The 16,189-nt window shown below is 38.7% G+C and overlaps 1 protein-coding gene across 2 annotated transcripts in view; it reads right to left on the bottom strand.

The window, feature by feature from the left end:
* The window catches only part of PCNX2 (pecanex 2), a 153,137-nt gene that overhangs the window by 44,494 nt on the left and 92,454 nt on the right, over positions 1-16,189 (bottom strand). For both annotated transcript variants that reach the window (XM_077175595.1, XM_077175596.1), the window contains 2 exons: positions 15,943-16,051; positions 11,303-11,432 (listed from right to left, as the gene is read on the bottom strand). In XM_077175595.1, the coding sequence (XP_077031710.1) occupies positions 11,303-11,432; positions 15,943-16,051 (239 nt within the window). The remainder of the gene's footprint in view (positions 1-11,302; positions 11,433-15,942; positions 16,052-16,189) is intronic.

Genomic DNA, 16,189 nt, shown 5'->3' with positions numbered 1-16,189 from the left:
ATCACTTCTAAGGGAGGTTTTCAAACAGCTTAAATAACACTGGAAAAGGATGGTGTAAAGACAACGTTGTCTTTGAAACACAGCACAGACTCAGTAGTGATTTCCAGGATTTTGTGTTTAAGTTCATGCTGAATCCAACTGGGAGAAGGATGCCACTGACATGTTACAAACTCTTTTCATCCACTCCCCACAGCCTCCCCAAAAATGTTGTGGAAAACTGACCAACAGAAAAATTACACACAGGTTTCCATGTGGGAGACAGAAGAGGAGCAGATTTGCTTTATTTCTACTTCCTACCAAAAGCAAGTGATTTTTTTTCCTTAAAAAGACACATTCTCTACCTTGCAAAAAGTATGATTGAAAAAATAAGAGTCTTAATTAAAATTATTTTTAATTAATATTAGTATATTATCTACATAGATTAACATTTTATTGGAGGTATTATCTTCCTGTTTCTGGTTGGCCCAGCTCATTGCAACTGCAATTATCATTTCCTATTCAACAGAAAATGACACTGGGGGGAAGTGCCTTCTAAGCAGTTCAGAATATAAAGAATCATTTTACTTTAAAAAGGTTGTCAGAATTCTTTCACCCTGATATATATCCACCTGCATATGCAAGAGTAAGCATAAACATTAGGTTGTGGAATTCAATCAATTTTCTATACTCAGCAGAGAAGCACTGCTGATTTCCAAACGTGTATATTTTAAGATTATGAGATGCTTTATTAACTTTCAGTGCCTCTGAAATCAGTGTGGTAATGTAAGGTAAAAGTTTATGCTATTCTTTACCCCAGTTTCTTACCATTTCTGTTGTGCAGGCTTTTTGAGACCCATAAAATCAACCAATACTTCAGGAACTTCTAATCTACAATAAACAGGAATCCTTTTGCCCAGCATGCAGCTCTGGGTCTACTTCTTTCCCCTCCCCCTCTTATTTTTTCTTTTGACAGAAAGATGCATGAAACAATCAGGGAAAATCACAAGCGCTTTGGGACACAATTCAAATGATGCAGCCTGACTGGGAAAAAGGGAAGGAAGTAGAACAGCTCTCACAAGCAAAAAACCCAAACAAAACAAAATAAAACCAGGCCCCATTAAGGCTTTGTTTGAGCAGCTAAAATACAAGCCCTGGGACATGAGACAAGAATTTACCTTTTCAGACACAACTAGAACTCAAATCTTTATGCAGCTATTATGAGGCATAATTTTATTTCATTTTTTTAAGACCAAAACTAATATAGACAGTTTATAAAGCAAACTTCAGTGCTGAAATTCAGCTTAGTTGAATAAATGCTGTCCAGTAATCAATTCTGGGTTTTAAAAGTCTTCTACAATTATTAGGAATCAAAGCTGTGTTGGTATCTTCTTGAAAGCAATGGGAATTTGCACTGGATTAAACTATAATCCACTACACCTAACAATCAAATCAGCAACACCTTTACTTCTCAACCAGGACCTCTCACTGTGAACTTTTGGGATTAGTAGTTGATTTGGGCTTTCCTCCAGTGGCCTCTTACTTTATATTTGGTTGTTACCACTCATCCAATGTGATAATTATCTCAGTAATTGAATTTCTTCCCGAATTGCATTATTCTATGCAAACCAAGCAGAGTTCCTCCAGCAATTACCCTCGAGAAAAAGTGATTGTGTTGGACTGTCTTCAGCTGAGTCTTCAGCAATTTCAAAGTCAACATCCTGCTTAGTTCCTGAAATATCTATCTCATGCTCTTTTAATTTCCCATTTACATGGACACTGAGATAACCCACTGGTTTGTGTAGCACTGCTCATGTCATTAAAACTATTGCTTCCTTTTGCAAAAAAATTAGGTCACTTCCTATACTCCCAAACATATTGCCCGGAAAGACTTTCTTCTCACACTTAGTTTCCATATTTCCTTAGAAAGATAGAAAAAAGGCTGAGGGGGATCAAGGAAGTCTGGGGAATATACAGAGTATATTGAGAATCAGGTAAATTGAGGAAAATAAATAAATCATTGCTGATTTGATGATGCTAAATAAATCATTATTTCTAGAAGATCAAAATGAAATTCCAGCTGTTCTATCTGCCCTGCTGCTGATTATTTCCCCAAAACACAAATTCAAGATTTCCAGGATTCCTGCTGTGTAGAAGATCTCTACTTTGAAAGAGAACAAAACAAAGAAAAGCAGTTTCCCTCTGGGAGATGCAGAGATGCCTTTCTAGGGTTGATCCAAAGTTTTTCTTTGTTTGTGTCCAATGAATTTTAATCCACACTTCAACGACATCTAACAGGCAAATTTAAAAGAGAGAAACTACGTGCTGCAACCCTATGATTATTCATGGGATTCTGGAAAAAAAAACTTCAGTATTTTCATGTGCATGCCTAATGCTGCTGGCTCTATAAAGAAAGGCTTAGCATTAAAAACACAGTAGCAGCTGTCTACAATGTGAGGCAGGAGGAGAACAGCATGGCGGAATAAGCAGGCACCCATCAGTATTTGAAGGACACCAGAGGTAAAAACAATGGTATTAATTGGAAGGGAAAGGATACTGAAGTAGTTTTAAATCAATTTCATCTAAAGGACAGAATGATTTCAGTGTGGTTTTAACAGCAAGGGCTGACAGCCCCTTCATGCATGACTCTGCCCAAATCTTCTGGGCAGCTGCATGGAACATAAACTTGGGTTTTACTCACATTAAGAAATAGGGATCTCTTAAAAATGAACACAATTTTTCCTTCCTGATCACTCACTCTGATTTTTATTTTTATGCTTTCTTCCTTCTCTCCTTCCCTGACTGGGCCATTGTTTCATCTAACAACAATAAATATAACAACAATAAAAAGGGGCTTTGATTGCACGCTAGGAAACCAGGGGAGGGCTAAGGTATGAACAGTCCCAGTTGTTAAAGAGAGCTCTGTTAAAGCATCCTTTTAAAACACAGAAAGGTCTTCCTGTTCTTAGAGTTTCTTTGCTTTCTTAAAAAAGTTTTTATAACTGATTTTGAGGCTTCTTGGGTTTGTTTGGGTTTTTTGTTTGTTTGTTTTAATGTTTTCTGATGTTTTGGTTTGGTTTTGTTGTTTAAGTGGGTGTTAAAACCAGAGTCATCTGCTGAGATCACTCAGTTTATTTGGCATATTCCAACACCTGTCTGGAAGATTCTGTACTTCTACAGAAAGGGGGATGAAAATGTGAGGTGTGAACTCGAGATCAAAAGCTGAGTGCCCAAATATAGGTTAAACAGCCCACCTTAGTGCTCTGACATTCAAAGGCTTAGCTGGGGAATTCACCTCTTATTTGTAAGCCAGGTGATTTAAGCATCTGTGTACTTTAAAATACTCACTAATGCTTTACTAAAATGTCATCAATATTCCTGCTTTTGTCTTATTTAATTTCATTCCCCCTAAGTGTGCTTTTTATTTTAAAAGACATTCAATTACTATCTTAGGATTATTTTTTGCTATGCAATAGAATAAGCTTTGTAAGTGAAAAGATAATGCAACTGTGCAGTTTTTTTGTGTGCACTCTTGAGGATGTAAAAAAGGTCAGGATTCTAACATTCATCTAAGGATGGGGTTTAACCCAGGACTCTGCTTCATAGCTGGACCTGGCTGTCTGCAGCTGAAAGAAGGGCTTTTAATTTAAAAGCAAATGTGTTCATGACATTACACAAACACAGGTATCTGAAATAGTACATATGGGTGTCATTCATCTGTTGTTCCCATCATGAGCCAACACAAACTTTATAGGAAAGGTACTACACTGAGCCCATCCCTGGGCAAAGAGCTCCACAGGACTGATCCACTTGGGCTCTGCACTCATGGGCCTAGGAGTGAAGCAGCAAAAGCCTGAGAAACTGCAAGGAGCTGGAGAGTAGAAAAGAGGTGATGAGAAATATCCTGGTGAAGTTTTCACTAGAGAGAGTGAGAACAGACAAGGGGGAAAAAAAAACCAAAACAAATGTTGGGAGCTGCTTGAGCAAATGAGGCCAAGATGTTTTTCTCCTTTACTCCACACAAAGAGAGAAACATTGTTTAAACATCATAAAAGGAAGAAAGGATAACAAGGTATATCAGAATTTATTCTTGATATTTTTTATTGCTGATAACAGTGTTTTCATGCTCTTTCAGTGTGCAATATTAAAATGGCATATATTTCAGATATTTTTCTCACTTTCAGACTCAATGTGACTGATTAATAATAAAATTAGAAAGAAGAGATGGCAAGAAAGTATGAGGAAATACAAGACTTAGACAAAGACTGGTCTTCCAATGAAAGCCTGTATCATAAATACTAGTTTAGTTCACTACAGGGTTTTCCATATCCGTGTTTCTCACCAAAAGATGCAAGAAGGCAAAACAGAAGCTAACCAAGTCATTCCAGTGCTGCAAACATGCAAATGCAGCATCAGTGACACTATGCTGAAGAACAACAAAAGTCTTACTGCTACTGTGCAGTTGTAAAATTCAATCTAAAAGAGGGATAACTTTCAATACCTCTGGGGTTTTTTTACTGCAAGAACTGTTGAGAATGTTAATAATTTACAGAATTCATCTTGGTATCCTCTACAGTACTCTTCAGACTGAAAACATCTCTGATATTTTGAGAGCAAACACTGCTAGTCAAAGGACTTAAAAGAAAAAAAAAATCCCACTAGCTTTCATCCAGTATTTACCTATTCCCAACTAGCACAACGTTTCAGAGGCAATTCTCAGTAGCAGTGGTGACACAATTCTGCATTTTGCACTATCTCAGAAAGAGGAGATGGTTTACATTTTGCTCTTACAAGCCCCAAGGCAATGAAAGTCCAGTGCATATCTTTGTGTACCAGGAGACCCAAGCATGCTGCAGCATGAACTGCTCCCTGCCACTGCCTGGGCACAACGTTTCACCTCAGTTAGAAAGGTTACACCTGCTGAACATCTCCTCCTGCATCTCAGCTTTACCAGCTTTCACATTTTGACAAAAGTTGCTTGAATTAGGATTTCCTTGAATGTAAGGCTTAGGGTTATTACTCTGAACCTCAGCTTGCCCCTAAATGTTTGATTCAGTTAAATCCAAGACAGGACGTGATCTACATTATCCAAGTGAATGGGTGAACACTTGCTGAGAACACTTATTCTTATGGAAATTCAGACAACCCATTTCAAGGGGTTTCCAATATTTGACATGATTTGAAATTTCATGAGTGAACTTGATCTCATTGGATTTACATAATTTGGAAGCTAATGATTAGATAAACAGCATTATAAATCTTTAGTGCCATTGTATATCCATCCACACATGCCCTTAAAACATTACATGGGCCCTATTTCTGATGGGGGTCCATTATTGTCTATTATGTCCTGTTGTTGCATTCCTTTCTAAATACATATTTAGAAGTCCTCCTCTATCATGCTCATGATTTCTTCTCCTTTGTAGGTCTGAGTTCCTGCTTACCCACGTCTGTTGGGTTACCCCCTCAGATTTTTCACTGCATGCCTTTTCCTTTCTGCCCACCCACCTTTTTCCCTTTTCATTTATGCCACTTACAGTTTTGATCTCTACTTGTGTTCCTCCTGATCTCAGCATGGTTTCCCTTTCTGATGTCTCCCTTCTGTCTTTACTCTGTCCTCTTAGAAAGATTCAGTGAACTGGAGTTGTGACTGCATCTTTAACTCGGCAGGGAACTACAGAGCACTGAATCAGAATACATTCCCAATTAATTATCACACATATGGCTCCTATTCAATTAGCCTCAATTTGTTTTATTGACTGCCAGGGGCAAAAATTTGAGAAAAAGAGATGTTACCAGTTAAAGAGAGACTGCCAAACAGTTAAACTACATCTTTGAATTTTGTATAGCCTCCCTTGAGTGTGAAACTCCAGGCAACTCAGAAAACACTTATTTTAATATCAAACCTACTTGATTAAAGGTGCCTGGTTTTCCTTGCCCATCCTTTCTCACGTTTTCCCAGCTCGGTGTGACTCCACCCGTGGAGTCAAGCGATGAGGTGAGGGCTGGGTTTGAGAGGAGGTGTGCACAGCTCCGTGCCACAGCAGGTAGCCAAAGGGCACTCATGGCCACTTGCTCTAGGGGAGATCACAGCTCAAGACACTGAAGGGAAGGGAGTTTCCAGCAGGGCTTCTTTAAGCTTGGGGCTGTACCTGAAGCAACACCCCCCACACCTGAATGCTGTGGGCTTTGTCACTCTGCAAAGCTCTACACTGAAAGGAATTAAAGACTCCCAGACCTGCCAAGTGCTGCAGGAACAAGTCTGTGGGCAGTACTGGTGGCGTGCAAGACAGAGAGTGGTTACACACTACAGCAGGGAGCAGACAGGGAAGGGTCTTGAGAAGACAGTCAGATGAATAAGCCTAATGAGTAACATGTAATTTCAGAGAGCTCATGAAGAACTAAGGCTGAAGTACACACAAAGATGTTCTTTGTTCTTCAAACGTTTTGGTTTTCTCTATTCTCTCCACCAGTGCCAGAACCATGGCCACAAATGCCCCTGGAGAACAGGGCAAAACTTCCCAAAGACCAGTTTATACTCATTTTTTAAAGAGAGGAGCATGTTTTTCCAAAAAAAAAAAAAAAATCACCTCTACTGGGAAATCTGCCAATCTTAAGAGAGACAAAGGAAAAATGGCAGCAGCTTGCTAATATTTCAGCTTTTGCACTGCTGCCAGCCAGGGGCTGACATGTACAACATCAGTGCTATACTCAAGGATACCAAGGCAGGCCTAAGCAAACTTCAGTATAGGCTGTAGTATATAGGCTATACTGGCTGGGCTCTCACAGAACTAAGCACCTTTGAAATTTCCAGAGAGACTGGAAAAGTCTACAAATTCACCAAATTCTACATGCTTTGTAAATAGCATTGGTAAGCCCATCTGATTCAGAGAAAACACCCCAAAAATTGAGGCCAAAACCCACTCATTCATTGGTCCTATTTTTTGGACTTTTAAGTCCTATGCAATAATAAGCACTCATTTCAGGGTTATCTGCATGGTAATATTTATTTATACTATTTTGAAGAGCTCTAAATAAGGTCAACTCTCAATAAAAGCCTGGAGGAGCCCTGAGGCCAACTCAGTGAAGACCTCTCTTAGAAGAACCACAGTCACCAAAGGGACCAGCATTCATCAGTGAGTGAACAAAGGCATTGGAACATCAGTTCATTTTAGACCAAACAGAAATACAGTGCTTCTTTCTGGTCAGTTCATAAAAAATGGATAGAAATAGAGGCAGTCAGAGAGAAACACAAAAATTTGCAGAGAAATCAGTTTGGAAGAAACTAAAATAATTGCAATGAATAGTAAAACTCAAGGCAACAATGTGGCTTTCAGACCAGGTAGCTGGAAATATTCAAGGAAGCTTGAACCCTAAGTAAGTTTGAACCCTAAGTAGGGCAGTGACAGTAGTTAGAACATAACATATGAGATGATATTTGATGAAATAAGGCAAACACTCCCTCCTGTCAATCAGGGGAAAAAAATGCTTAAGTTATGCTATTCACTATAAATCAAAATCCAAACCATTACTGAGCTATAAACATCTGTTGCAGTTGTTCCTCTGTAAACATCACTACTATGGAAGTCTAAAAACATGTGAAAATCAAACAAGACAGGAGGAAAAAGACTAAGAAAAAAAGAAATCCAGTCTTAAAAAGAACAGCTTGAAAGGTCTGAGCATGCAGATCCCAAACAAGGCCCATGGACAGTTACGGGTGAATGACGTTTTGTGTTTGGAGCTGGGGTTTTAACAGCTGTAACAGATGAGCAGGCTCACAGGGAAACCAGAGGCACCAGCATGTGTTAAAAATAAGCATTTGGAAGTGGAAGGCCTGTTATTTTATGGGGAAAAGGGAGGGAGCAGGCAGGCACTTTTCACAGCTCCTTTTCCCACACATGTGCATAATGTGGGGTCAACCAGAATTATGTGTACACTGGGAAAACTCTTCCCATTCCACCTGCAGGCTGTCTGTGATGGGCAGGTTAAGTGAGCTGGCAGGAAAAAAAGAAGAAAAAGCCATCTGCACTACATCTGAAGCAGGGCAGGTTTTCCTTGCCCTCCATTCCCAGCTGTGTTAACCCTACAGGTGGTTATTTTCCAGACCACAATGACTGGAACAATAACACAGTGATACACTTTTTAAAAAGATGGAGGAAAGAAAGGCTTGCTCACATAGTCCCAAACACAGAGAGGCATCCTGTAATGCCAGTCTGAGATAACTGGCAATTTAATCACAGCCTCTTTAGAGACACCTAATTAATTCAGTTACACCGCACTGTAATTCATTCAAGGCGCTTAAAAGTAAATGCAAGCTGTGCCTTACCCAAAAATAGGCATTAAACCAGAAGAATAGAAACAGGAATGTACAGGAGAGACAAGCAGCTTGTAAACAGCGAAATCTCCAGATTCCTGGTGGCAGTTTGCTGTTTGTGGGGACAAGTCACAGCTGCAGCAGGGAACAAACAGGCTGCTCCGTGTGATCCAGCTGTTAGACCCACTGGGGAATAAAAGTAAACTTCCTCCTCTGTTCTGTCATTGTCATATCCAAGATACAAAGGAAGATAAGAGGAAGGGAGGAGAAGGACAGAGTCAGGCCGCAGCGTGACAAAGTATTCGAGAAAAAATGCAAAAGCAGAGGAATTGAACAATAGTGTTTGGACAAATGCTTCATGCTTTAAAATGCCTATACATTAAACAAGATTTACTGCTATTTCCTTTTCCCTCCCTGACATCTACAGCCTAATCATTCCAACAGCTGTGAAAATAGGGACTAAAAGAGTAGTCGTCAAACTGGGAAACGGGACCAAGGCCAATGGCTGGACAAAACCAGTGTCACAGCAAACCTTCCTTTGTAAAAACACAAACCCAAAAATAACAGAGAGAGAGAAAAAGTCTCATAGTTGAACTCCCACAAGGTAACCAGCTCATGAGCAGCAGCCCAGCTTCTCATTTTACATGCCAATCTTTTCAACAACAAAGGCAGCAAAAGCTGCAAAACTGTGATTACAAGAGTTCTTCTTTCTCATTATGTTTCCTTATTGCCTTATTTTGTCTTCTTCTTTGTCATCCTTCCCTTCCCCTCTGAAGGATCCCTGACCTCAGTGATGTATTGGTGTAGTAGACTCTGCCTGCAGTGAGTACCAAAGGGCACACTCAAAACAAACAGCATCTGCTGCCTGCAGGGAAGAACACCCATGCTCTGTGCACACACCACAAGAGCCCAAACAGGCACAGCATGAGCCCTGAATTTTGAAGAGCCTGTTAGGAATTTCACAGTTTGCTTACTATCAAAATGAATCTCTTTTTCTTTTTTTACCCACTTGAGTCCTTCAGCTCCTTGAAAAAACAAACAACACCATTTTAATTCTCCAAGACTTTCAGCTCCAGCTTGAATCATCTAGAATAGAAGAAGCTCAGTCAGAGAAACCTGAGGATTCAAACTCCTCTTTAGCCAGCAGAAAAAGTGGAACTAAAAGCAACCTGGAAACACAAGATATATGTGTGTGCACTCAGAAAACACCAGGTAGGGATAACCAAACCAACATTTTAAGGAACAGATGGATCAGTTGCTCAGCACTCACACTACTGGCCTAGTAGCCCTGTTCTATTAATAAACATGGTACTCTGTACTTGCTAAAGTTCAAAGTTTCAGCTTTAGTTCCTCATGTGAAATGGAAGTAAGGCAAAGGAGAATCAGAAGTACTAGAGACAAAATGAATACAAGTTTAGGAGTCATCCCATGTACATATTCTGAGATGCCACAGGTTCAGGCAAAGACTTATTTCCCTTTGATGACAAACCTGAACCTTCTACAAGGCTGTTTACTTCTGAAAGGTTTTCAAGAGGCAAGGTTGAGGTATTTGTTTTAAATGAGATCATAGAAGATACAGCAGAATTTCTAACAGCAGCAAAGCACAATTTTTTACAGAGAATAACATAAGCCTTCTGGTTGAAGACAAAGTTGTAGCTGCTGCTTATTTTGAAAGGACAAGTGGTGGTAGATTAAAGTATTAAAAGGGTTTGGTTTTCTGCACTTGAGGTTTTACAGTTTATGGATAAAATAATTACCTTGCTTTGCAAAACTATTAGCATCAAGTTCTTCGCTTCCCTTAGTGGCAATCACAGATGGTCACTACTCATGAAAACAAGTCACACACACCCCCTTGTTAAAGTATTGAGTATCAACCATTTTTAGATACTTCCTGTGAGTATCTCCTATTCATTTTGTATGAAAGGATTAGACAAACCAAAAGCAAATATAAATGATCCCCTCTATTTCCCCTGACAATAACCTAAAGACTTGACACTAAGCTAACTATGTGGCAGTGATGTGCCTTCAACAGAGGTTGGTTCTCTAACTGGTGCCTAGAAAGGGAACTGCATGCCTTCAAAATGTTTTGGTTGAAGTAAAATGCAGAAGATGTTAAAATCCTCACTTCCTACTTAATATTGTTCAAAGTTTCTGTCCAAAAATGGGTAGCTGTCTGTGGGATTAATGGTAGCTTCCTGCCTTTCCATAACTGCCCTCCACTTCACTCCCTTGAAAGAATTAAACTGCTGACCCAGTAAAAAAGATGTGAGAGAGAATTCTGTTAAGATCTAGTCCCAGTGTACAAAACTCAGTTCCCCTCTAAAGGTTTCCACAAATCTCATCACATTCAGAAATGAATACAAAGCCTCCTTATATAACTTGGCTTTGTCTGACTAATTTCTTTATAGATGAGTACATATTCACGCACTGACACAAGTCAAAATGCGACAAAAGAAAACTCTTCAAACTAAGATACATCAAGACAAGAGGTGTGGTTAGTGTGTGGCCCTTCTCACTGGTGAGGCCAAGCCCAGACTCAGCCAATGCAATTTTCCCTTTCTATCACAGTTGTGCAGCTGCAGAGTTACCTGCTGCATCCCAGAGGGTAGCATTTAATCAGCCTAGTTAGTATAAAATGTATTTATGCAGTCTGACTGCTAGTGCCAAAGGCTTCACAGATTTATTTGCTAGCACTAGCTAGGCAAGACAAAAAAGGCTGACAACTGGGAGTTTTACTGCTTTTTTCTTTTTCACAGCTTCATTACTGTGTGTCTGTACAACAAATGCAACATGACGCCTCATCTGTAACACACTGATAATTGCTTAAATACATTTTCAGAACTAGCCAAATAACCATGGAAAAGTAAAACACCAGAAACAAGATTCAAAGATTAACCTCTCATGCCCTAATTTAAGGATTATCTTTGGAAACAAAAAATACCACCAGAAATGAAACTAATGAGAGCAAAACCTTTACAAATAACAAAGGCAGAGATTTGTAAACAGTCTTACTTGTAGTTTTTCTCCCAGAACTTGACTGGTCGTGCGTACGATGCGATGAAGATGACACTGCCCAGAAATGGACTGAGTGGTGTAGAAAAGACTGAAGCAGCCAGAGTTTGAAAAAAAAGCATAGCAGAGTCTGAAAACTGCAAGTTAAGGTAACATGGAAAGGGAGGAAGGCAGGCAGTGTCAAATCAGCCATTACCAGCACGTAGTCAGTGGCTCTTCAGTGCTACAGTTTTATTATTGGGGTGACCCTGCCTAATCCCTGCTTGAGGACAGATGCTAGGCATAGGCAGTGCAGCAAACACCCTTTTCCAGCTACCTAAGCTACCTTCTGTAACATAAAAGTGCCTTTCCAGAGTCTGACACAGAGTTTAAAACACACACACATGAGGAGAAAACCAATCTCTTGGAAATTATTTGTTCTCCACACTGGAGTCTTGCTTTCACCGTGTCCAGTGTTCCATTCTGTGGGCTTCTGCTTGTTTTGGAATGACTCTGTATGTGGAGAAACTATGCCTCTATGATCCAAACTGCTGGTTCAAACTCATGTTTTCACATTGATTCTTACTGAGAATTTACTATTCCATGCTGGCCAAAAGCTATAAAATGTTCAGCATTTCATACTTTTTGAAACATATAAGAAATGAGAAGGTGAGGACAGGGGAGTAGTAAGTATCACATATAAACATCATAATGAATGCCTGAATCCATAGCTTACTTCAAATGCAAAGTCATATTTCAGGCTGCTGGAAAGCAAGTTAGGAGATGGATAAGGATACTGAAAAAGATGCAAGTTTAAAGGAACATAAATAAATGCAACCAAATAAAATGTTAGGCTTAAATTCTTCATTAATTCATACCACATCCATGAAATTTTAGGAAAATACTTTCAAACTGGCATAAGACATCAGCTGTTGTTCCTTACACCTCTCTTGGGAGGGAGGTGCAAAGTAAAGAAGCCATAAACTAAAGGAACCGCTATCAATGGACAGTGATCAAGCACATCTCAAGCTAAATTTCAGGTAAAATCACCCAATAACCAGAGTTTTTTAGCTTACCCTCTTATAGCAAAATACTTGTGTCCCACAATCCCTGAGACTTCACAAAAAGCCCACTTAAACAAAAGTAGCATCATTCTTGGTACGGCATTTCCATAAAACTGCTAGTTAGCCAGGCTTTAAAAGCAATTTGCAAAATCTAGAAACAAATATTTGCCAAAAAATACATTTCACATCTCTCAAACTTATTAAAGACAGTGATCTGGAACAGTGTCTTTGTGCATTAGAGAGATTGAAAAATGAGCTGCCCTGAGAGTCTAAAGTTTTAAAAAGTAGCACAGAGCAAAAAGCAAGTGCATCAGAAAAGTTCAACTGTCACATTACAGTGCAGTCATAACCAAGCACTGGCTGTGAAAGATGAACAAGTATTTACAAGTGTCAGATAAGGGAAGGAGGCATGGGAGCTGAAGAGAGGAAGAGAGAACAAAGAGAACAGATAAGGGCAGCAAACCAAGTTTTTTAAAGTTTGTACTAATGTAATGATTGATTTAAAAATTGCCACCATCATGAGCTGAGACATTTCGCACACCACTGTGAACTGTTTGTGTCTTAGACATAATCAGAAGCAACGGGGGTTTTTTATCAGGAGACATAATGCTCTACTAAATGGACAGTAGAAGACAGTACCCATTTGATTTGTGAAAAGTGATTTTAACTGTTTCATATCTCTAAGCATGTCATGAGAGCAAGCGACAGCACCTGACTCTTACACATATGTAACGAGTGCAGTGGGCAATTATCTGTCACAGGGGTATTTTTATTTGAGGACATCCAATTTGTCTGTATTATGTCATTATTTATTTACTTTAAATACCAATGCTTTAATTATGTCTAAATAAAAAAGAAGTGTCAAAAACTTACAGGCATACTTTCTTACACTGACCTTTAACCTGACCCAAGCGAGGTTTCTTTGTCAGGCTACATTGTCTAGAAGCAGAACTTGTTTCTGTGTGAATAATGGATTTTCTTTCTAACATGGCCAAAATCAAATTTTGAGATCAAAAACCCCAAAGCCAAAAACTCTTCAGCCTTAAATAAAACATTGCCTTTGAGGATTAATTCTTGCAATTTAAAAATCTGTTTAAATTCAAACCAGCTTCAAAACAAGTAAGTGAAAGACTGACATCTTGAAAATCTTCCATCCTCTTCTCGTAACACAAAACTATGTAGTAAGGCCAGCTCAAGTCCTCTGTTTCTCAAAATCCACATTTTTACTTGCAATTACTACAAGTCCCTTCCAGGCACACAACCACTTAGAGGATGGGAAAACTGACTGTCACAGGGCTCTGCTTTCTGATGTTAGAGCTGTAACCCTGAAACAACCAAAGCAGAAACTCTCCTAAACAGGATAACCTCAACTACAAACTCTTTTTCTTCCCCTCAAATTTCACTGTTCCCTTTTTAGGTTAAATCTGCCTTTGAACCACAAACTACACTGACTTTCTCAGCATACTGATATTTATAGATGCATAACCTCATCTTACCCACTTAAATGCTAGGAAGGGAAGTTGCAGATCTATCCTCAAGTCTGAAGCCCATTCCTGTTCCTGGTATTTTAGGATTAAGAGGGACTTTGAAGGGTCACCTATTCCATCTAGCAGCCACAAGCAGGATCAGCTAAACCTATATGACTCCTGATAGACATTCACTTAAAATCCCAAAGATTTCTAATGGTGGAGACTCTACAACCTCCACCAGGCAAAGCTCCACACATGTTGCCCTTCATGCTGCACTCCAAGGCATTAAAGTATGTTGAACTACTCATATCCCTGAGCTCTGCAGCAAAAGTTCACCCAGGCACTTCGAAATTTAAAAATTTACATCCTGTTTGCAGAACTGATTGAAGCAATTAAGAGCCACAAATAATTAACTCTGTAAAGAAATGGCAGGTTTAGTACCTCTGTAAACTGCAACATGCATTCATCATTACTGTTTGCAGGGTTATGATAACAACAAATAAAATTACCATGCAAAGAGGCAGAGTTATTGCTGTTGTGGGAATATTAACTTCAGCATTTAACCAGTATCTTAATTGCAGCACTGCCTTAGAAGACAGATTTGCATTTACAAAGCATACTATAAATATAAATAATAAAAAGCTAGGCTAGATCACTTTTGCAATAACTCTGTAAACAAACAAAACTCTGGTTTAACTACTTTCCACTTTGAAAATTTAATTGGTAATTTTATCAAGAGCAAAGTTACCACTGCAGAAAATATTTGTGACCAAAGGGAAACCTGTTGAAATGAAATCTTAGTTCTTAAATGTTTTGCTAGATAAATTCATATACACTTCCCCAACAGAAATGAAAATTTTTTTTATTGTGAAATTCTGGAAGGATTTGCTATGAACAACCTAAACCTATTAGGAGAGATCATCTTTTATAATTCTTTCCTTCTATAAGAAGGCAATCTAAAACTTTCCCTCTGGGAGTTATTCTCTGTGCACTTCCCTCTCTCTGAGGCTTCCATTTATTCTTCCCATCTAGAAACATAAGCATTGTTACTCAACATTGCTTATGCTTCACAGCAAAGAGCAGACGGAAGAAATCGCTCAAGGGAAAAAACCCCAGCCCTGTGGGATGAAAGGGACAAAAACTTAAATGCATATATCTAACAAACAGTACAAAGTGAACTCATCAGTAGGTCTGAACTAGAACCACTTTGTCAACTCATCTTCCACAACTTTGGTTAGCAGGGAAGGTAGAAATTAAAAGTTAGTATCTGGTAACGACTTAGATGTCAACATAGTTACATGTGTTCAGTTAAAATGTTTTTCAGGGTTGTTTTTTGGTTTTTTTTTTCCGTATTCAATCAAGTTTCTAACTGAATTTGAATATAAATTAAGTAATTTTTGTTCTAAAAACTCAATATACAGTTTTTAATCCTACAGACAGGTCATTTAGAGGTCACTGAACTCTGTGTTTTACTCCCCATATCCGAACCTGGAGCTAGCCCTGGAGGAGGCACCAACACAGACTGCTTTCTGAAGGATTGCTTTGGTGCTGACAAACATATATTGTTATTCATAAAACAGAGTTGAAAGGTTAAAAAGGAGAATATTCCTCAGCACTCAATGAAAAATATTTACATTAAAATGTAAAAATCTAGCTGCTTCTGAAATTGAAAAAAAAAAAAATCAGGTCAGTTGCAGCAGAAATTGGCTCACTGAAATGAATTTATATCTGACATACCAACTAGAAACAAGTGAGAAAGAAACTAATATTTGAGAGCTCAGTCAGCCATAAGCCCTGCAATATGTCTGTCACAACATTTCTTTCTGGATGCATCAAAACTCAGTGCTGAGGACTGGGGAAGTAAGTAATCTGCAGAATGGGGCTGGGTGGGAATAAACACACCAGGTTGAGTCAGAGTTCAGTTTCCCAGTTTTGGATCCTATGCAACCAAAAAAAAAAAAAAAAAAAGAAAAAAAGAAAGAGAAAACTGTGTTTCTCAGATGTTCCAAGATTTTCAAATTTTCGAGTAAATTACCTAAGAATTTCAAATCTCATTCAAACACTGTAAATAAATTGCATATATGAAGAAGAACTTAAGAATAAAGAAAAACAAATTTATAAAGGATATGAGGTATTGCAAAGAGCTGAGCGAAAACATGGAACGATGACCCCCAGGCAATCTGCCAGGGAGCAATGTATGTCATGATGAACTGCAACTTCTGCAGTAGGTCCCACAGCTGAAAAAAAAAGGAAAAAAAGAAAAACATTGTCATTTTTTTATGCACTGAGATAATTTCAAAACTAGTATCTGAAAGAGACACTTAAAAACTGTACCTTGGAATAAACATGAGGTATGTTATATTGTATTATTAGCT

Source organism: Agelaius phoeniceus, chromosome 3 (genome assembly GCF_051311805.1).
Source record: "Agelaius phoeniceus isolate bAgePho1 chromosome 3, bAgePho1.hap1, whole genome shotgun sequence".
NCBI lineage: Eukaryota > Metazoa > Chordata > Aves > Passeriformes > Icteridae > Agelaius > Agelaius phoeniceus.
This window is presented reverse-complemented; position numbering and strand designations above follow the sequence as displayed.